Source organism: Pristiophorus japonicus, chromosome 21, assembly GCF_044704955.1.
Source record: "Pristiophorus japonicus isolate sPriJap1 chromosome 21, sPriJap1.hap1, whole genome shotgun sequence".
Classification (NCBI taxonomy): domain Eukaryota; kingdom Metazoa; phylum Chordata; class Chondrichthyes; family Pristiophoridae; genus Pristiophorus; species Pristiophorus japonicus.
This window is the reverse complement of record NC_091997.1, coordinates 92563549-92586135: the sequence shown is the minus strand read 5'-3', so window position 1 is coordinate 92586135 and position 22587 is coordinate 92563549. Positions and strand designations below refer to the sequence as shown.

Genomic DNA, 22587 nt, shown 5'->3' with positions numbered 1-22587 from the left:
GAACTGGTAGTGGAACCAGAAGACCTACATGAGGGGAGAGTGCCTGATGATAGTAAGTTGGAAGAGCAGGATGAGGATGATGACGACAATCAGGAAAGCATGCAAGTGCCTGATGCCGGAGCATGAGGTTGGAGGAGGGAGGTCCATTGTGCTCCTTTAATGATTGTTCGAACCCTGTGCCAGCAGCTCATCCGTGAATGCTTCAATTACTGATGCCTGAGGGCTCAGCGACAACTGTTACGCATGGACATGTTTGTTTTTTGGAGTTGTTCCTATGTTATGTTGTGTTAGTGGAACATGATTCAGTTTTAATGTAAAAATATTTAATGGAAAAATGCACGTTGGTGTAATAAAATATTTGTTGTATCAAACTTTACCTTAATATGACTCTTTTTAAGATTACTTAAAAACTTTAAGATCACTTAAACTTGTAAAGTTACAAAACAATTTCAATGTGAAAAATCTTACACTCTTAAGATCACAAACTTCAAGATCACTTTTTAGGTGCAAAATTAAATAACTTACAAAATGTGAGAACATTTACACTCTAAGATCACTTAAAAACCTTAAGATCACTTTTATAAGTTGTAAAGTTACAAAACAATTTCAATATGAAAAAAGTTACTACAGTTACATCAAGAACAAGAACAAGAACAAGAACAAGAACAAGAACAAAAGCAGCAAAGAAAGGCTGCAACCATCTCTCATCCACATCTCGATGAATGTTCACTTCTTCATGGGGGTGTCATTTGATTGACCGGGTTGTGTGCCCTTATTGCAGCGGCTACCTCACCCAGGCCCTTCCTGATGGCCTGTGCCGTCACTTGCACTCCCTCTGACATTCCCTCCCTCATTTCCCGTGTCATTACTGCTATTTCTCCCGTCAGTACTGTTACCTCTTCACCCACCGCACTGACGCTGCCCACGAGTGATCGGGTAAGGTCATTGCTCTCCACACCCAATGTCACAACCTGACCCACATCTGTTGCACGCTGCATCTCAGGAGAGCGTGTTTCCATTCTCCTTCTGCTCGGCCTTGCGGCACCACTCCAGTGGGAGGCGCAGGCTGGGACAGTGGGGCACTGGGTGTAAAATGCTGCATTACACCACCACCACCAGCACCACTGGGACCGGCAACGTCTGAATCTGTGAAACCATAGAATGTTGGACCAGAACCTATGCAAGTGTTTGAAAGACTGTTAATGTGGGCTGATGCATATTAAGTTCAAAAGTCTCCCCTGAAGACATTTTCAGTCGACCCTTGCAGCCACCCTTGGTCTGGATCATCCGCATCTGGTTCTTCTTCTGTATCTTCAGGATTGGCATCATCTTCTGCAAAATATAACCGAACAATCAAATGGTTAGCAGCACAGGAAGGGGGCAGGATGGGTGGCATGAGTAGTCTCGCACATAGCAGGCCAGGCAGCAAGTTGATTTGAAGAGCCACGATGCATTTTCAGGACTTACCTTCTCCCTTGCGTGTGGGTCTAGCTTGTGCAGTACTGATTGCTTTTCTCCATGTACGACTCATCAAAGCAGCAACCCTCTGTTCAAAGGGTGTCAGTGGATGCAGATTTGGCACGCCGCCTCCTGTTCGAGTTCTTTCCCTTTTGTTATGGGCCAATTTCTTTTGCAAAGATTAAAATATAACTTTTTGCAGGGTGGGACATAAACAGATGGTCACATTTACAATTGAGATTCCATTGAAAAATGAAAATATTACTTGCACTAACGACTTGACTAAGGTCATGCCATTTCTTTTTACACTGGCTTCAGAACTCCTGGTATGCACCAGTGTGCAGTAATCTTCTGCAACTAGGTTCCGGTGTTTCTTCTTTTCTTTGGGTGGCACTTTTGTGCGACCTCTGTTGCTGGTATCCAGTTCCTGCCATCTCTGCTCAATGACATTAACTAGTGCCTCCACCACCTCATGCAAGAAGCTCTTCGTTCTTGGTGGACGTTGTTTCATTGCTGTATTGAATTAACACTGTGATTTTTCAAAACACACAGTCCTTATTTTGCATGCACCTATGAAGCACTTGTTCTGGAAGTTTAGCAGCAACAAACAGCACTCACTGATTCCAGCAGCTGATTTCTTCCACAGTACTGCTAACAGCACTCCTTCAGGCACAAAAAATCAGTCAGAAGGCACACACCCAAAAATCACTTTTCTGCATGTCCCTTTAAAGATGGCCAATTGCCAATGTTTGTGTGCCATTGCGCATGTGCGCACGCTCCAACGCGCATGCGCCCCCCCCTGCTGGCGGTGCTTGGTCAGAACATGTTTGCTCCGCCCCCAGCAGCTCCTGCTGTGCCACGTTGAGCTGCAAACACAGATATCGGAGAATCACGAGGTATATATTTGGCACTTTTTGAGTTCTAGAAATTAGGCGGGTCTCTTCGAGGTGTGCCGTTCTACCAGGGATCCGAAACTTGGGCCCTATATCTCCTAGCTTATCAGTACTATTGAAATGTGATTCTTAACTGTTGGTGGAAGATATTTTCTCCAAGTTAACATTTGTAGATGGCATTGTATTTCATGAAAGTCTCATTTTGACAGGCTAGAGTACAAAATATAATTTCAACTGTTTTAACTACTGCCCTCAAAGTTTGAGATGGGCTACTGGGTTGAGATACTTGATGGTTATTGGAGGGCTCAGTCTTGGTTTGGAGACGAAAAGAGGATGCATATATTACATGATGTTTGAACTCTGAACCTGGTTTGGTTCATATGGCCTAGTCTTTCATCTCTACTTGAAAAGAAAGTTTGATAGTGGCTCATAGTCATGGAGAATTAATCTGAGGAAAATGGAGGTTGAAGAATAGCTAGTATTTTAATGCATACCTGAAGTGTCCAACCTATGGCCCATGAAAGCTGTTTCCATGCCTTTTACCAGGAATGGGAACAGGAACGCTAGCAGTGGTTATGTTACTGGACTAGTAATCCAGAGGCCTGGGCTAATAATCGCAGAGACATGAGTTCAAATCCCACCACGGCAGCTGAGGAATTTAAATTCAGTTAATTAAATAAATCTGGAATAAAAGCTAGTATCAGTCATGGTGACCATGAAACTATTGGATTGTCATAAAAACCCATCTGGTTCACTAATGTCCTTTTTATAGAAGAAACTCTGCCATCCTCGCCTGGTCTGTCTTGTGTGACATGCCAGACGCACAGCAATGTGGTTGACTCTTAACTGTCCTCTGAAATGACCTAGCGAGTCACTCAGTTGTACCAAAACCAAAACTAAGAAGTACACTAAGAATAAAACCAGAGGGACCACCTGGCATCGACCAAGACATCGGACATGGCAAAGGTACACCCAGCCCAGTTGACTCTGCAAAGTCCTCACTAACATAGAAAATAGGAGCAGGAGTAGGCCATTTGGCCCTTCGAGACTGCACCACCATTCAATAAGATCATGACTGATCATTCCCTCTACCCCTTTCCTGCTTTCTCTCCATACCCCTTGATCCCTTTAGCCGTAAGGACCATATCTAACTTCCTCTTGAATATATCCAATGAACTGGCCTCAGCAACTCTCTGTGGTAGGGAATTCCACAGGTTAACAAACCTCCGAGTGAAGAAGTCTCTCCCCATCTCAATCCCAAATGGCCCAACCCCCATCCCAAGACTATGTCCCCTGGCTCTGGACCTCCATCATCGGGAACACTCCTCCCGCATCCAACCTGTCCAGTCCCGTCAGAATCCTGTAAGTTTCTGAGATTCCCCTCTCATCCCTCCAAACTCCAGTGTATGAAGGCCCAGTCGATCCAGTCTCTCTCCACATGCCAGTCCCGCCATCCGGTCCGGTCATCTGGGGACTTGTACCAAAATTGGGAGAGCTGTCCCACAGACTACTCGAGCAACAGCCTGACGTAGTCATACTCACAGAATCCTACCTTTCAGACAACATCCCAGACTCCTCCATCCCCATCCCTGAGCTTGTCCTCCACGTATACTACTCTGGTGGCGGAGACTAGCACGTGAGTGCAGAAGACGAGGCTGAAACATTCGCAACCATCTTCAGCCAGGTGCCCAGTCTAGGCCGTGAGATCCCCACCATCACAGGCGCCAGTCTTCAGCCACTTCGATTCACTCCATCAAGAAACAGCTGCATAGCCCATTCAAAAACTTGCGCATGCGCGGTTTTTGCATTTAAAAGCCAGCTGTGTGGGACTTTCTTAAAGGGAACATTGGTGACTGCCCTTGACATCAAGTTGTGGTTGTTGGAGGACAATCATCTCCTCCACCATGGGATATCGCTTCAGGAGTTCCTCAGGTCAGTGTCCTAGATCCAATTATCTTCAGCTGCTTCATCAATGACCTACCCTCCATCAGAAGGTCGGAAGTGGAGATGTTCGCTGATGATTGCAGTGTTCCATTTGCAACACCTCAGATAATGAAGTAGTCAGTGCCCGCATGCAGCAAGACCTGGACAACATTTAGGCTTGGGAGATGAGTGGCAAGTAACATTTGGGCAATGGCTATCTCCAACAAGAGAATATGTAACCAGCGACCCTTGAAATACCCATCACCGAATCCCCCACTATCATCATCCTGGGAGTCACCATTGACAAGAAACTTAACTGGACCAGCCACATAAATACACTGGCAACAAGAAAAGGTCAGATGTTGAGTATTCTGCGGTGAGTGTCTCCCCATCTGATTTCCCAAAGCCTGTCCACCATCTACAAGGCACAAGTCAGGAGTGTGATGGAATACTCTCCACTTGCCTGGATGAGTGCAGCTCCAACAACACTCAAGAAGCTCTACACCATCCAGGACAAAGCAGCCCAGTTGATTGGCACCCCATCCACCACCTTCAACATTCACTCCCTTCAGCACCTCAGAGTTCCCCTCCAAGTTGCACACCATCCTGACTTGGAACTCTATTAGTCGTTGGTTCAAAATCCTGGAACTCCATCCCGAACAGCACTGTTGGCAGTAGCTTCACCACACAGACTGCAGCAGTTCAAGAAGGCAGCTCACCACTGCCATCGCAAGGGCTAGTAAGGATGGACAATAAATGCTGTCCTTGCTGGCAACGCCCACATTCCGCGAACACATTAAAAAGAAACACACACACCTGAAAGCCAGATATGTGGTGAAAGCCTTTCTTGCTCTGCTGCTGCAGGAAAAGTTGATGTCGGTGGCTGTGTGACAAGATAGAGCATCATATGGTAGAATTCCTTGCTAAAATGGAGAGTGACAGTTAATTCATAGACTAGGGTCCTGAACTTAAGGAAAGGTAACTTCGATGGTATGAGACGTGAATTGGCTAGCTTAGACTGGCAAATGATACATAGAGGGTTGACGGTGGATAGACAATGGCAAACATTTAAAGATCACATGGATAAACTTCAACAATTGTACATCCCTCTCTAGAGTAAAAATAAAACGGGGAAGGTGGCTCAACTGTGGCTAACAAGGGAAATTAAGGATAGTGTTAAATCCAAGGAAGAGGCATATAAATTGGCCAGAAAAAGCAGCAAACCTGAGGACTGGGAGAAATTTAGAATTCAGCAGAGGAGGACAAAGGGTTTAATTAGGGGGGAGGGAAATAGAGTATGAGAAGAAGCTTGTCGGGAACAAAAGTACTGACTGCAAAAGCTTCTATAGATACGTGAAGAGAAAAAGATTAGTGAAAACAAATGTAGGTCCCTTGCAGTCAGATTCAGTGAATTTATAATGGGGAACAAAGAAATGGCAGACCAGTTGAACAAATACTTTGGTTCTGTCTTCACAAAGGAAGACACAACTAACCTTCCGGAAGTACTAGGGGACCGAGGGTCTCGTGAGAACGAGGAACTGAAGGATATCCTTATTAGGCGGGAAATTGTGTTAGGGAAATTGATGGGATTGAAGGCCGATAAATCCCCGGGGCCTGATGGTCTGCATCCCAGAGTACTTAAGGAAGTGGCCCTAGAAATAGTGGATGCATTGGTGATCATTCTCCAACAGTCTATCGACTCTGGATCAGTTCCTATGGACTGGAGGGTAGCTAATGTAACACCACTTTTTTAAAAAAAGGAGGGAGAGAGAAAACGGGTAATTATAGACCGGTGAGCCTGACATCAGTAGTGGGGAAAACATTGGAATCAGTTATTAAAGATGAAATAATAGCGCATTTGGAAAGCATTGGCAGGATCGATCCAAGCCAACATGGATTTATGAAAGGGAAATCATGCTTGACAAATCTGGAATTTTTTGAGGATGTAACTAGTAAAGTGGACAAGGGAGAACCAATGGATGTGGTGTATTTTGGACTTTCAAAAGGCTTTTGACAAGGTCCCACACGAGATTGGTGAGCAAAATTAAAGCACATGGTACTGGGGGTAATGTACTGACGTGGATAGAGAACTGGTTGGCAGACAGGAAGCAGAGAGTCGGGATAAATGGGTCCTTTTCAGACTGGCAGGCAGTGACTAGTGGGATACCGCAGGGCTCAGTGCTGGGACCCCAGCTATTTACAATATGCATTAATGATTTGGATGAAGGAATTGAATGTAATATCTCCAAGTTTGCAGATGACACTAAACTAGGCGTGTGAGCTGTGAGGAGGAAGCTAAGAGGCTGCAGGGTGACTTGGTCGGGTTAAGTGAATGGGCAAATGCATGGCAGATGCAGTATAATGTGGATAAATGTGAGGTCATCCACTTTGGTGGCCAAAACATGAAGGCAGAATATTATCTGAATGGCGGCAGATTAGGAAAAGGGGAGATGCAACGAGACCTGGGTGTCATGGTACATCAGTCATTGAAAGTTGGCATGCAGGTATAGCAGGTGGTGAAGAAGGAAAATGGTATGTTGGCCTTCATAGCTAGGGGTTTTGAGTATAGGAGCAGGGAGGACTTACTGCAGTTGTACAGGGCCTTGGTGAGGCCACACCTGGAATAGTGTGTTCAGTTTTGGTCTCCTAATCTGAGGAAGGATGTTCTTGCTATTGAGGGAGTGCAGCGAAGGTTCACCAGACTGATTCCAGGGATGGCTGGTCTGACATATGAGGAGAGACTGGATCGACTGGGCCTTTATTTATTTGGAGTTCAGGATGAGAGGGGATCTCATAGAAAGATATAAAATTCTGACGGGACTGGACAGGTTAGATGCAGGAAGAATGTTCCCGATGTTGGGGAAGTCCAGAATCAGGGGACATAGTGTAAGGATAAGGGGTAAGCCATTTAGGACTGAGATGAGGAGAAACTTCACTGAGTTGTTAACCTGTGGAATTCCCTACCCAGAGTGTTGTTGATGCCAGTTCATTGGATATATTCAAGAGGGAGTTAGATATGGCCCTTGCGGCTAAAGGGATTGAGGGGTATGGAGAGAAAGCAGGAAAGGGGTACTGAGGTGAATGATCAGCCATGATCTTATTGAATGGTGGTCGGCTCGTAGGGCCGAATGGCCTACTCCTGCACCTATTTTCTATGTTTCTATGTAACTTCCGACTATCATTGCAGATATTATCTGTAGGAACTGGACTGGAAGATATTGGTAGAAGTTGAGGGCATTGGTGCAATGTTCTTTTTTTACCAGCTGTAGCCCTTTTAGAAGAGCAGGCGCAGCACAGAAAGAGACTGTCGCTCGGGCAATGTTCCCCTTAAGCTGCGCAGCGGTCTGGAGGTCCTGCCCAGGCGGATACGCAGTAATTTGAATGGGCCGCGCACCCAAAAAAACATTAGAGGGAACATTGCACTGCTGACCTTAACTTCTACTGGCAATGATGTGCTGGCAGTGAATGTCTTCCTGAAATCGGTTTCCGATGTGGATCACTACAATTGTAGTTAGCTACAGCTCCACGAGCACAGCCTCTGTGATGGTGAGGAACCTGTGGGTGATACACCTGCTGGACAAGATAATTTACCTCTGATCAAGTCTGATTGCATCAGTCTGAGCTGCTGCTGCTGTTTCAGCTCTTCGTCTCTTCTAGCTTCTCACGGATGCTGCATGAGTGCCCCATGATTGTTCAGCCAGAACATTGAGTGGAGAAAGTGTAAATTAGAGAGATTTAAATCTATTGGGGGCGGGGTGGAAAGCAAATCCAGTTTTCCAACAATTAATAGTTTCATGCTCCGCACTCTTCAGGTTTATGTTCCTGTTTGCATGTGGGCCACAGGCCTCCGTGGTGTGTAGCAAAGTTGGTATTACGACAAAAAGTTTGAATATTCCCGACTTGGGATATAACTGTATGCACTAGTAAAAATTAAAAATCATCTTCCACATACCGACACAGAATTGTTTCCTTTGCAGGTGTCCTGTATGGATCAGCAGCAGGAAGCATGCTGTGTCAGATTGTGAACTCTCTGCTCTTACTGCCCGTCTCAGTGGCACGGCCATTGCTGAGCCACCTACTGGACTTGCTGCCATCCTTGGATCGCTTAAACCGACTTCTACCAGCTGCAGTCCTTCTAGAGGAGCAGGAGCTGCAGTGGCCGCTGCACGGTAAGGGGCGTGCTCGCTCGGGCACTCTGACCATTTCTAATGTTATAGCTTTATAATGTGGTATTACTGTACAAGTGAATGTGTGGTGCAGTAGCCCTTGTGGTAACGAGAAAGAGGGAATTAAATTGTACAGACATCTGCACTTGTAACTTAAATCCTGCAGTTGAGAGATTAAAGAAAGTTTGCGGTCACATTCTGTGGAGCATTCTTAACTATTCCCTTTCTGGACCTGTGCTGTTAGGTACTCTTCAGTGTGTTGACCCTGATGATTTGGCTATACCACAGCCTGCCCAGTCTTGGGTCTGGCTTGTGGATCTGGAGAGAACAGTTGCACTACTCGTAGGCCGTTGCCTTGGTGGAATGCTGCAGGGCCCACCTACATCATCTGAGGAACAAGATACAGCTCATTTTCTCAAAACGCCGCTGTTTAGCAATGGATTGGAAATGGATCTCCCCCAGCTTGGTAAACTAATCATTTGTCATTTTCAGAGTGTCTAGACATACAGTAATTTAGTTTAGCAGATAATGAAATGTAATTTTCTTTTCCCCTCCTTCGTGCAAAAGCTATTTTAGCTGTATGCAATAGTGTTCAATGTGGTCTACTGTAGTGTCAGTTTGTACACGAAAATATAAAAAAATACTTTGTAGCAATGGATGTGGTCACTAACATGGTGATGCCACCTGTTGCACTGCTGTGCATTGCATTATATGCAATTATAGTGGAGTCTAACAAGGCCACAGTCTACTGCTGTAACTTCATCTGAAACTCTGGTGCCTCCCAAGTTAAGGCAGCACTGCAGGTGGATTCATTCAGCAGTATCGGGCAGTGATCATGGATTCAATCATGTTTCGAGACAGCTGAACCTTCTTACTCTGTGTCCCTGCGGGTGTCTTGGTTTCTTAACTTTAAAATGAATCTGAATGTAGCAGTCCTTTTGAGGTGTTGGTTCCTATGATGCAAATCTTTTAAGTAGATTACAAATGCATACTCATTCAATTTCTTCTGCCCTGGTGACTGACCCAAATGCACACTCGTTTGCTGTCTCTTGTCCTGGTGACTGACCTTTGCTCAAATGCAAAGGTTCTGAAGAGTTGATGTTGGAAGAATTCATGTCATTCTTGGGCAGAGAAGCTTTGTATTTCCCCCAGAGCGTTGAGCTAATACTGCCTTTACAAACCAGTAATGGGATTTGCCCACCTTATTACTGCCTCCTAACTCTGGGACACAACACCAACATTGATTGATGTCAATGCATTGACTTATCATCAGAATAAATTGGGAATAATGCTTCACTGACACAATACAACATACAGCACCAGAGTCCATCTCACAACTTTGGAAATGCTCAATCATTCGGTGTGTGAAATGTGATGTTAAAAGTTACAATCAGACTAAAGGAAAGCTAGTCTTGTTCTACAGAAAGGGAGAAAACTAAACTGCAAATTACAGAGGCGTCTGTTTACCCAGTCAACACAGTAAGTTTTTCTTTCCATTCTAAAGAGATGCTCACAATCTAACATTGAGAGCATTGTGCAAGAACAATTGGGCTTTCAACCAGATTCTGCAACTGTTCATTATTGCACAATTAAATTAAAACTATTGCAAGATGAATGAAGTCTTTTATAATGACTTTAATTCCAACAAATCTGAACAAATTTTGAGATATAGCAACATCATCAATTAGATTAAGACCCAACTTTGCTGCGACTGTTAATTTATGGGATGCCAGGGATGGGCAGCTTTAATTACAAGGAGACTCTTTTGAAACGGAGCCACTTTTCATTAGATCTCCTCTTAAGCTGCTTTGTTCTAATCAAGGTATTCGAAATTGAGAGATTTTGATAAAATAATTGGAAAAAAACATTTTGATTGTTGAGTCAATTACTGGAGGGCTTAAACCTAAAATCATCACCACAAGAACAAAGGGAAAGCTTCGAAGATTTTTTTGTGCAGAGAGTTATGGGTTATTTTGGTCATTGAATATCTTGCCAGAAACGGTGGTGCAGGCAGAATCCATAACCACTTTTAAAAGGGAAGTGGATAGCTATTGGAAAAAGAACAAAATTAAATGATGGTGATGTAATCGCAGGAGAATGGGGCGAAGTAGATGGCTCTTCCAGGCACTGGCACATGACACTGACCACCTTCAGTGCTGTGAAATTCTGATTCTGTGAATGTTGGATCTCATAGGAGAAAATGGGTGGCACGCGCTAGTTGTTGAAGTCGGCGACCTAAGGTACAAGCTTTATACCAACAGAATGGACAATATTCAAATGAGCAAAAATGCAGAAGTCAGGATGATTGATGTAGCAATTAAAGTATGATGGATATGTATTGTGCATGAATAAGGAGCAACTCCAAACTGTTCAGTTCTTGTAAAGGATATACTGTGGAAGTAAATAGAACCAGCACAAATTATTGTAAATGTTTTTACAATGAGAATTAAGTATTTTTTTTGTTGTTAGGAAAATAATCAGTCCCGATGGCCAAGCTCCTGTCTTAAAATAGATGGCATATCATTTGCATGCATCTATTTTACCCGTAATTTTTGTCAGGGGTATAAATGCAAAGTTTAAAGACTACTTAATCTATATTCAAATAGTTTAAAAAAGTTGTTTGTAATACAGATAAATGCATGAGCTCTCTGCTCGAAGTTGCACTGTCTGGAAATGAAGAACAGAAACCTTTTGAATATAGCCTTGGAACAGAGAATGTTATGCTTGTCGATCTGGCTTTGGGCTCTACTAAAGAACCTGTCAACGCTCTGTGGCTCAAAATGCAGGACTATGCTGTTAGCAAAGGTAGGTGGACCTGTTCAGAACTACAGCTACATACGTTTAATCAATTACAAACAAAATATATGTTATATTGAGTATACACACTGGCAGTGAGAATAAATAACCATATACATAATGGAGCCTTTCACTGAATAAAATATTCTGGGGCACTTCACACAGCAAGAAAAGATGCTGTGCAGTTGGAGATGTGCCCAAAAGCATGGTTAAAACCGGTTTTCAGTAGTATTTTAAAGATGCATAGGAAAGTAGCAAGGTGAGGAGGTGTGGGAGACGAAGAAGGTTTAGAGATGGAATTGCAAGAGAGTGATGCTCGGATAATGGAGAGTTGTATCCATTGATGGTGGAATGAAAGTAGGGTGGGATGAACAGGGGACTAGAGTCTGAGGACCGAAGGCTACTGACAAGGAAGTGGAACTGCAGGAGGTTGCAGAGGTCGGGAAGGGCACAAGTTGGCTCTAAATAAGAATCAGAATTTTGAAAACAGAAAATGCTGGAAATACTCGGCAGGTCAGGCAGCATGTGGCGTGAGAAACAGAGTTGACGGTTCAGATCGATTGGGTCATCAACTTGAAATGTTAACTCTGTTTCTCTCTCCACAGATACTGCCTTGACCTGCTGAGTATTTGGAGCATTTTCTGTTTTTATTGTAGATTTCCAGCATCCGCAGTGTTTTGCTTTTGGACCAGGGTTTTGAATTCATTGCTTAGGGAACAGGGAACCAATAAAGGTTAGCAAAGGATGGTGGTGATGGGGATCACAACTATGCAGAACAAGATGCAGGGGCAAAGTTTTTGATGAGTTGGAGTCTCTGAGGCCAGCAAGTTAGACGTTGAAAAAAATTGCGTCTGGAGGTAACAAAGCAAGGATAAGGGTCTTGGCTGTGGTGAGAGGAGCAAGTATGTGATGTTGCAGAGGAGGAAATAGATGGTCTTCGTGATGGCTAGAATGTGGGGTTTGTTGCTCAACCTAAAGTGCAAAATAACATAGTTTCTGAACATCTGGTTCAGCCTTGGTGAACATTTAGGCAGTGGAATAGAATCAGTGGCAAGAATATGGAGTTTCTGGTGATAGCCGAATGTTGTCTTGATATCCAGTTGAAGGAAGTGTTGGCTCTTAGGTTTTACAGTCAGACAGTAGCTGCGGTTGCACTATTGAGGTTGCTGGAAGAGAGGTAGATTTTGGTTTCATCAGCGTGCATGTAGAAGCGGATCCGATGCATATGATTGATATCTCCAGGGGACATTATGTAAATGAGGAATGGGCAAGGGTGAAACCTTGGGCTATTTCAGAGGTCACTGGGGAAAGAAGAAAAGCCATTGCTGGGGATTTACTGTCAATATTTGGATAGGTAGAAGTGGAACCAAAATTGCCAACAACAAGACCAAGCAAGAGTTCTGGAAAAATGGGCAGCAATTAGAGCATTCAGTTGAAGTTAGCCCCCTCTCGGGGAGGCTGCAGATTTTGGATTGGTTTAGTTGGCCTAGACAACCATGTGTGCAAGAGGTGTCTCCAGCTTCAACTACTCGAGCTCCGCATTTCTGAGGTTGAGCAGCAGGTAGAGTTACTACGGTGCATCTGCGAGGCTGAGAGCTACGTGGATAGCAAGTTTCAGGAGGTGGTCACCCCGCAGCTTAAAAGCGTGCAGGCAGAGCGGAAGTGTGTGACCACCAGACGGATGAAGAACACTAGGCAGGTAGTGCAGGAGTGTCATTCGCCCCTCCCCCGCCCCCCCCCTCCCCGAGTCCATCTCACTTTCCAACCGATATTCTCTTTTGAGTACTGGTGAAGGCGATGGTGCATCTGGGGAGTGCAGCCAGAGCCAAGTCCAAGGCACCACTGGTGGCTTAGCTGCACTGGGGGGAGGGTAAAGAATAAAAAAGCTGTAGTGGTAGAGGATTCAATAGTTAGGAGACCAGAGAGGCGTTTCTGTGGCAAATATAGTGTGAAGGGTATAGAGGGTGCGGAATTCTTAAAATGCATTCAAGAGAACTTTTTTAGTCAGTATGTAACGAGCCCAACACAGGAGGGGGTGGTTCTGAATTTCATTTTGGGGAATGAAGCTGGGTAGGTGGAATGGGAGAGCACTTGGGTGACCATAATTCAGTCAGATTCAAGGTAGTTATGGATAAGGACAAGGATAGACCAGGAATAAAAATCCCAAATTAGGGAAAGGCTAACTTTGCTAAGTTGAAAAGTGACTTGGCCACAGTGGACTGGAAACAGCTACTTGAAGGTAAATCAGTGTCGGAACAGTGGAAGGCATTCAAGGAGGAGATCTGGAGGGCTCGTGCCCTTAAAGAAAAAGGGTGGGAATAACAATTCTAGAGCCCTCTGAATGTCTAGGGACTTGGAGGAGGATAAAGAAAAAAAGGGACGCTTATGTCATACTGAGAGCTAAATACTGTAGAATCTTTGGAGAAATATAGAAAGTTCAGAGGTAAAATTATAAAGGATATTGGGAAGCACTAAGAGAAAGCATGAAAAATTCTTGGCAAGTAAAATTAGGGAAAACCTAAAGATGTTCTATAATATATTAAGAGCAAAAGGATAACTAAAGAAAGGGTAGGGCCTATTAGAGACCATGAGGGTAATCTCTGTGTGGAGGCGGAAGATGTTGGTATGGTTCTTAATGAATACTTTGAGCCTGTTTTCACAAAGAAAAGGGGCAATGCAGATACTGTTATCGAGGAGGAGTGTGAAATTCTGGATGAAATAAACAGCGAGAGAGAAGGTATTAAGGGGTTTAGCAGCTTTGAAAGTAGATAAGTCCCCAGGCTCGGATGAAATTCATCCCAGGCTGTTGAGCGAAGTAAGAGAAGAAATAGCAGAGGCCTTGACCATTATTTTCCAGTCCTCTTTTGACCTGGGCATGGTGCCGGGAGGACTGGAGGACTGATAATGTGGTACCTTTGTTTAAGAAGGGAGAAAGGGATAGGCCGAGTAATTACAGGCCTGTCAGCCTAACCTCAGTGGTGGGAAAATTATTGAAAAAAATCCTGAAGGACAGCAAAAATCTACATTTTAGAAAGGCAAGGATTAATTAGGGACAGTCAGCACGGATTTGTTAAGGGACGATCGTGTTTGACTTACCTGATTGAATTTTTTTGAGGAGGTAACCAGGAGGGTCGATGAAGGTAGTGCATACCATTTAGTGTATATGGACTTTAGTAAAGCTTTTGATAAGGTCCAATATGGTAGACTAGTCACGAAGGTTAAAGCCCATGGGATCCAGGGCAAAGTGGCAATTTGGATCCAAAATTGGCTTGGAGGTAGGATATGTTGATCGCGACCTGGAATATCAGGTCCTCATCGAAACACCTGTGAACTCTCTGTGAACTCATCCCTTTTTGGTGTGGCATCAAATCATCCTCAATACAAGGGACTGCCTAAGAAGAAGAGGAGCGGTAGGAAGCAAAGGGTAATGGTTGATGGATGTTTTTGTGACTGGAAGGATGTTTCCAGTGGAGTTCTGCGGGGCTCAGTACTGGGTCCCTTGCTTTTTATGGTATATATCAATAATCTAGATTTGAATATAAGGGGACAGAAATTGATCACCTTATCACTCACTGCCGCCACCATTCCTTGTGGAGATCCGCCCAGTGCCACTTTCGATGTGGGTTGGAGCAGGCGGGAGGGGAGAGCGGCTGGGAAGCGCCCGCTGTCGTCAGCGGATGGTCGAGTGGCGTAATTAGACGCCTGCCCGCCGAGTTGCGATATTCATGCAGGCGGGAATCGGCGCCGGAACAGGTGTAAACCGCTGGCTGGAGGTTGGCCAAGCCTCGACGGAAGTATGAAGATCCTGAAAAACAGTTTGGTAAACTTTAAAAAAAAAAAAAAAAATTCACAGCGACTTACCACAATGGTGTCCCCTGATGGATTTGTATTTTTTTCTGATGTTTTTATTTTCAGGTCCTCGACCCTCCATGAGCCGGACTCCATCCTCGGCGGCACTTGGTCAGCAAGTGCCTTTGCCGCTGAGAATGCGAGCTGCTGCCCACATTGGCGGCGTAAGTCCCTCATTTGCCGCCCGCCGACCTTCGAGGGACCTTGTCCATGAAAATCCTGCCCAAAGTGCAGTCGGGTACCTCCGGTGGCCATCGGGCGGTGGCCTTCACCAATTTCAGGCCCAGGGAATATGATTACGAAGTTTGCAGATGACAATAAAATTGGCTGCGTAGGTTGATAATGAAGAGGAAAGTCATGGGCTGCAGGAGGATATCAAGCTTCTGGTCAGGTGGGCAGAGCAGTGGCAAATGAAATTTAATTTGGAGAAATGTGAGGTAATGCACTTGGGAAGGACTAATAAGGAAAGGGTATACACATTAAACGCTAGGCCACTTAGAAGTGTAGGTGAACAAAGGGACCTCGGAGTGCTTGTCCACTGATCCCTGAAAGTAGCAGGCCAGGTGGATAAGGTGGTTAAGAAGGCATACAGAATGCTTGCCTTTGTTGGCCGAGGAATAGAATACAAGATTGGGGGGCGGGGGGGGCGGTTATGCTTAAATTGCATAATACTTTGGTTAGGCCACAGCTGGAGTACTGCGTGCAGTTCTGGTCGCCGTATTCTAGGAAGGATGTGATTGCACTAGAGAGTGTGCAGAGGAGATTTACTAGAATGCTGCCTGGAATAGAGAATCTTGGCTATGAGGACAGCTTGGATAGGCCGGGTTTGCTCTCATTGGAACAGAGGAGACCTCTTTGAGGTGTGTAAAATTTTGAGGGGCCTGGATATAGTGGATAGTAAGGGCCTATTTCCATTGGTGGAGGGGTCTATTATGAGGGGGCATAGTTTTAAGGTGGTTGGTGGAAGGTTCAGAGGGGATTTGTGGGGAAGCTTCTTCACGCAAAGGGTTGTGGGGGTCTGGAACTCTGCCTGGAAGTTTGGTGGATGCAGAAACCCTCACCACATTTAAAAGGTGGTTGGATGGGCACTTGAAGTGCCGTAACCTGCAGGGTTATGGACCTAGAGCTGGTAAGTGGGATTAGACTGGATAACCTCTTGTTGGTTGGCGCAGATACGATGGTAAGTACTGCAGGGAATCGAATACGGCCAGGGTGATCTCCTGGACTTGTTTCAATCGCCTGGATGGGTCGGAGAGGAATTTCTCCAGATTTCTTTTTCCCCAATTGGCCTAGGCTTTTATCTCTTTGCCTCTCCCGGGAGATCGAATGGCTCCGGTTGGGGTGAAGTGTAGAATGTTGTGGTGCAAGGGGTGTTGCAGTTGTGTGGGGTGGACTGGTTGGGCCGGATGCTCTTTACCTTTCCGCCATTGTTCATCGGTTTATATGTAACCTTCAGGGCTGCTGACCGAGGGCCGTGTGGCTCTTTGTTGGCCGACGTGGACACGGTGGGCCAAAATGGCCTCCTTCTGTGCTGTAGATTTCTATTTTTCTGTGTTTAGTGAGTCACCGTCATTACCATAGACCAAAAACCTCTTCCTTCCTTCCCTTTCTTCTCTCCCCTTCCTCTTCTTCCTTTCCTCCCACCCTCTCGAGCACATTGTAGTAAGTTGGATTGTTGCCTGACATGTTCATCACATTAACAGCTCATCTCATTTTCTCCATTTAAATTGCAATTGTTCTGCTCGATCGCATGTTGTGGACCTTGATGTGCCACTTGATCAGATGATGTGTAGGCTCTGCATGTAATTGCTCTTGCTCCTTGGCACACTTACTGTCCAAGTGTCATAGCTGTAGAGTAAAGTGTTAGCACAGCACATGATGGAATTGGAATTCTGTTTGGTATCAAAATACTTTTCGAAGTCTACTGAAGGCAACATTAATGTCTTCATATGCTTGGGGTCTTCTCCGTTATTGGATAAAGTGTTGCCCAGATAGGTAAACTGGTCCTGATTTCCTCAGGATTCTGCCAGACTTCTGTAAGTTTGGTGGCAGGCCACTGGGTGAGCTCGCCACCATTTCTGAGATTGTCCACCCTGCCTCGTAAGATGCAGAATCTCTCTCATATCATCCGGGATGGAGCCAGGGGCTTATTTTGTATAGTAGATGGTATATGCTTGGAAACAGGTAGTTCAATCCAGATCCGTTCTGCAAAATGTTTACTTGGGTGGCTGGAGTCAGGGTATGTATTGGGAGTAATGCCAAATAGCACAGGAAGGGAGCCAGGAATTGAGTGTGCCAATTATTTTTGTTTGAAGCAAAGCTTAATTTGGTGGCATTACTTTTTTTATGGGTGGGTAGATTACATATATTTATTGGCCCTCTCACTCGTATTCTCTCGCCTGTTTACTCTTGCTTAATCTCACGCCCTCTTTCACTGTCTCACGCTCTCTCATTTTGTCTCCCTGCTAGAGGGTCCACATACATTGGCAACCTCTGAGGCTTTGAAGATCATTGACACAGCAAATAGGAAAGTTCTCCTTGTTGTGAGGCGGGGCGGGGCTGGGGGGGGGGGCGGGGGGGTTGTTGTATCTTCTGACATTGAGATCATATATTTCTTGGGCACAGTCGAAAGGGTTTATGGTCAATGCTACAATCATCTGGATCTTGCTCGATGTTCACAATCGGTAATAAAATTGGAAGAGGTTCCATTTCACAGCAGTAACATCCCTCGCCTTTTAGCACTAAAATCAGCACGATTGTATGTATTTTTGAATGTAAAAGTCATATGTTAATCTGATAAATTTGTGCCAGTCAATAGATTTGTCAATAAAATATATTTTTCAGATTGGGATAGTGCAATTCTTGGCAATGAGACGTTGTTGGATACAGCTTCAAGATTTGTCCTTGCAGCTCTTTTGAAGCACACTGGTTTACTTTCTCAAGTATGCGGTGAAAGCAGGTAAATGAAACTTATTCACTGAGTGTTTTGTTTGGAACTAAGCATAATTTGGTGGGATTACTTTGTGTGGGTAGCCTTTTCAATTGATGGTCTCAGCACTGCTATGTCTTCTGATACAAATGTGCCAAATTTAACACACTGTTGGTATGAGACAGCACAATGTGACCATGTAAGATAAGTGAATGAGTGGAGATTATCTGTTTTTTTACAAAAAATTGATTATCTCTGGTTGCACATGGAGTAGAGACTAAGAGCAGTCTTCAGGTCAAGCAGGTTTAGAGGGTTGAGGTGGTTGTGTGTGTGTGTGTGTACTTTTCTTCAGTGAGTTTATTATACTTCTGCAGGGTAGGAAATAGATTCAGGTTATTTGTACAACTAGGGAATCAAACAGAAGAGACTTCTTTCTTCCAAGTAACAACAGCTTTCACTTTTAAAGCATCTTTTAATGAAACAAAACACCCCAAGCTGCTGCCCAAGTAGGAGGGGAGGGAGAAGTAGACAGAATGGGTAGCCAACCAATATGATGGCCAAAATGTCTTCTCACCAATGGAGGGCGGAACATGCAGCAGACCAGAGCCGGGGTACACAAGGTGAAAGTTGAGCTGCATGGCTGGAGGAGATTGTAATTACTAAGGATATTTCTCCAGATCAAGAATTAAGCAGATGTTGCTTGCTTTACTTTGTGGTTATCAAAAAATAAGAGAAATTCTGCCAGATCTTTGATCCCAAATAAATTCTTCAAGCAGCTCTGGATAGTAGCACTGCCTCAAGTTGTTTTTGTGGAGCCAGAAGACTGGCCATTTAATCTTGCCATCCAAAACTTCAATTTTCAGGGTTGCAGTTATGTGCAAGAGATTTTCCTTCTGCCAACCTCCCACAGTGCTCACATGGTCTTGTAGGAAACCTGTGGCAGCAGCACTTGCATCTCTATCCCTATTAAAACAATTGACTCATGAGAGTTCCTTGTTTACTGCAGTTTGAGCAGCATATCCTCCATATGTTCCGTATGCATTGCTTCCTCATCAATTGTGAGAAGTTCCATCTGGACTGAAAGTAGAACCGCTTTATTGCCATTCTATTTCAAATTGTGCTGGGGATGTCATCCTGCGCTGATACCAGACAGTAGCCTTCCAAAGGCCAATGTCACCTCTACATGAAGAGGATTGGGTTATAACAGAAGACTGTTGGAATCTTAGTTTGTTTTTGGAAAAGTCATATATCTTATCCATCTTTGAAATAAACCACATAAGACTTGCTCCCAATAGAATATTTTGTTTATCAACATTTTCAATAACCTAATATTTATTCAAACATTTCTTAGGTACCAGCCCAGTAAAACTCTTGCAGAAATATATCGTTGTGTTTACAAGGTCCGTAACAGACTGCTGGCATGTAAAAACATGGAACTTATTCAGACCCAGTCACCATCCAGTGACAGAAGGGTAAGTTTATGAAACCACTTAAAAATATAAGCAGTTTACATAAGGCTATTTTCGATGATTCGAACGATCTTGCCAAGAGCTCCAGTTAGTAGAACGGAGTATGTATTTTGAACTAGGAAGTTTACAGCACAGAAGGAGAAGACCATTTGATCTGTCTTGTGTGTGCTGGCTCTTTGTTAAAGCAATCCAAAACTAATCCAACTGTTCTGCTCTCTCCATAGCCTCGATTCTTTCTTTGCATCAGATATTTCCCTAGAAAGATGCAATTGGACTGCCTCGAGCAGCCACTTGGGAAAAGCATTCCATGCTCCCGAAACCCTCTGTGTAAAGACGTTTCTCCAAACCTTTCTCCTCCCCCTGAGTGATTTTAATTTGATGACACCTCATAACTAATTCTCCAAAGGAAATAGATTATCCCTATTCATTCCACCAAAACTCTTCATAATTTTAAAAAGCTGTTGCATTTCTTAATCTGCTCTGCTCCATTGGCAATAATTCCAATGTCTCGGGATTCTTCTCACACCTGTGGTGTCTCATCCCTGGCATCGTATTCACTGAAAGGTTTCTCTGGTTTTTTCCTTTCTATAATGTTGCCCCCAAAACTGCAGTGCTCTAACTGTGACCAAACCAACGGTCTTTTTAACCAGTAATACTAATTTACTCCTGTATTCTGCACACCTATTTCTAAAACCCAAACTCTTGGCCTTTTTTAAAGCCTAATCTAGCTGCGCTGCACTTTCACAGAATGATGTATTTGTGAAATCAGTTATTTAACCTACTTCACAGAACTAAATACAGCAATACTTCTTTCCTTATTGGATTCGAAACATATTGATCTAGGAAGCAGTGCTGGATGTATTCTAAAAGTGATCCTCGCTTTGACCACGTCCGATACCTTTATTCCAGTGTATTTTAAGTTGGTTAAAATCACCCAATATTATTGCCCCATTGTTACTGCGCGTCCATCTGAACTATCTGTAGATCTTTACCTTGATTTCATCTTCGCTGTTTGATGTTCTAATGCAAACCAAGAATTGTAGCATTTCCCTTCCTATTTCTTAACATTATGCATGTGAATTCTGCCTTAATGCAATTACCCAAGATAGCTTTACATTCTAGCTATGTGATGGGATCCTTCACCAACAATGCTACCAATGTTTTCCCTTCCTGAAAATGTTCTAACCAATCTGGTCCTGTGCAAACAGTTCTAGCTATTGTATCATCCCTTCATAGATATTAAAGCTTCTAACCCCTTAAAATTTGTTTCGAATGTGATTGTACATTCACATACATCCCTCTTAATCCTTACTCCCTATTTTTTTGGGAATGTTGATCCTTATTCTTTTTTCCTGATTTTAGCATTTAATTTTTTAATATTCCTTGCTCCTTCTTCAACAATGTTTTTATTCATCGTTACCTCCATAGCTTGTTTTTTTCCTTCTTCTCACAGTTTTTTCTCGCCATTAATTTCTGCTTCTCCAATCGCTTTCATTATTCCTGCTCTCCCTCTCTAATCTCAAACCTAGGCTTTCCTCACCTACCTGCCAAGTTGATTTAAATGCTCCTCCACTATTCTGTTTACATGGGAGTCATCAAGAATTTGGACTCCTTCATGTTTGAAAAATGTATTAAGATGAAAAGCCAGTAATGTAGCAAATTTATCTGCGTCCTGTGTATAGTATATGTTACACTTTTTAAATATCCAATGAAAAATTGTCCATTGTGCTTTTTTGATTGGCTCCATTAATCTCGTGTCTATTACATTTATAGCATTGAGGAAAAGCTACCAGTCAGTTTCACTCCTAATTTTCCAATTTCTTTGAATGACCATGTTGTTTCCCTCGCCAGCCAACTAAATATCTAAGAATAGTCTTGATTTTCTAAACTAAATAATGCAAAGTGCTACAAAGGTAAATAAAGACTTTTTTTCCTACTCTACTTTCAAGTTGTCAGAAAATCGAGACCCGACCGATGCTGACCTTCAGGAACGCTCTTTCACTCGTACCATTGACGAAGAAGCTGAAATGGAAGAGCAGGCAGATAGAGATCGTGAAGAAGAGCATCCAGAACAAGAGGAGGAAGAGGAAGAACGGGAACAAGAGGTCATGACTGCTGGCAGTAAGTAAATATTCCCTGTCTTGCACCATAAGTGAAGATATTGTTGCTATGCTTGGCAATCTATGTGGTAGTCACCCACTGATTCATTCCTTGTTTTAAGTATATGCTGTACATGAAGGAGTAAATGGGGTTGAAATTGCGGTCGGAGGCTTCCTAAGGGCAATTGCATCCGACCTGAGACATTTCTACAAAGGTTCCTGGTGGTCCCGGAGGACCGTGGGATTCCGGTGGGGAGGCCTTCTCTTCCTGCGCTGCGAAGCGCGCTCCCGTCCTCCAGGTTCCCACGCAGAAGGTGCAGTCATGTGTGACTGCTCAGCCAATCAGGTACAGTATTCCACAGCTTTTCCATTAATAGCAATGGAAACTCCGTATCTACCAGTTCTTATGGCTATTGATGAGAAATAAAACCCAAACACACTAAACACATATAATAAAAATAAAAAACACACCTTACATAATTAAAATTAATAAATATCGTAGAGAAATTTTTTTTCCGAGTTTTTAAAAAGTTTTTAAAATTGTGGTTAAATAAATGTGTATGTTTTTAAACTCTTGCGCCTGTAAAAGTAGACTATACGTCTGCTTTTATCAGGCGCAAGAATTTTGAGGACATTTGCTGGGCAAGATATGGTTAAACCCCAATCTTGCCCTTGCAAATGCCCTCGCACCCGAGATGCATTGGATCTGTCAAGCTCCAGCTTGACAGATGGGAAAAGCCGGTTTTCAGCGCATGTACATTGTGCGATGCCTTCTTGGGTCCGTAGACACTCAGTACGAACCCGGAGAGGCTGGGATTTCCACGCCATTAATTCATTCTTTGAACTTTGTATTTAGCTCTGATTTAACATTTGATTATCCATCACTCGGGTTAGAAAAAGAAATTCTAAATACTGGTAACTTGACGTCTGGCTGAAATGGTATGAATCTACAAAACTCTAGCATTCGACATGGACTGCACTAAATCTCTTAATTCCCAACCACTG

At 43.7% G+C, this 22587-nt stretch overlaps 1 protein-coding gene across 7 annotated transcripts in view; it reads left to right on the top strand.

Moving 5' to 3' along the window:
• Window positions 1-22587, top strand: part of herc1 (HECT and RLD domain containing E3 ubiquitin protein ligase family member 1) — a 284132-nt gene that overhangs the window by 100551 nt on the left and 160994 nt on the right. For all 7 annotated transcript variants that reach the window (XM_070865234.1, XM_070865229.1, XM_070865230.1 and 4 more), the window contains 6 exons: window positions 8252-8443; window positions 8685-8906; window positions 11072-11245; window positions 17930-18044; window positions 19366-19486; window positions 21433-21604. In XM_070865234.1, the coding sequence (XP_070721335.1) occupies window positions 8252-8443; window positions 8685-8906; window positions 11072-11245; window positions 17930-18044; window positions 19366-19486; window positions 21433-21604 (996 nt within the window). The remainder of the gene's footprint in view (window positions 1-8251; window positions 8444-8684; window positions 8907-11071; window positions 11246-17929; window positions 18045-19365; window positions 19487-21432; window positions 21605-22587) is intronic.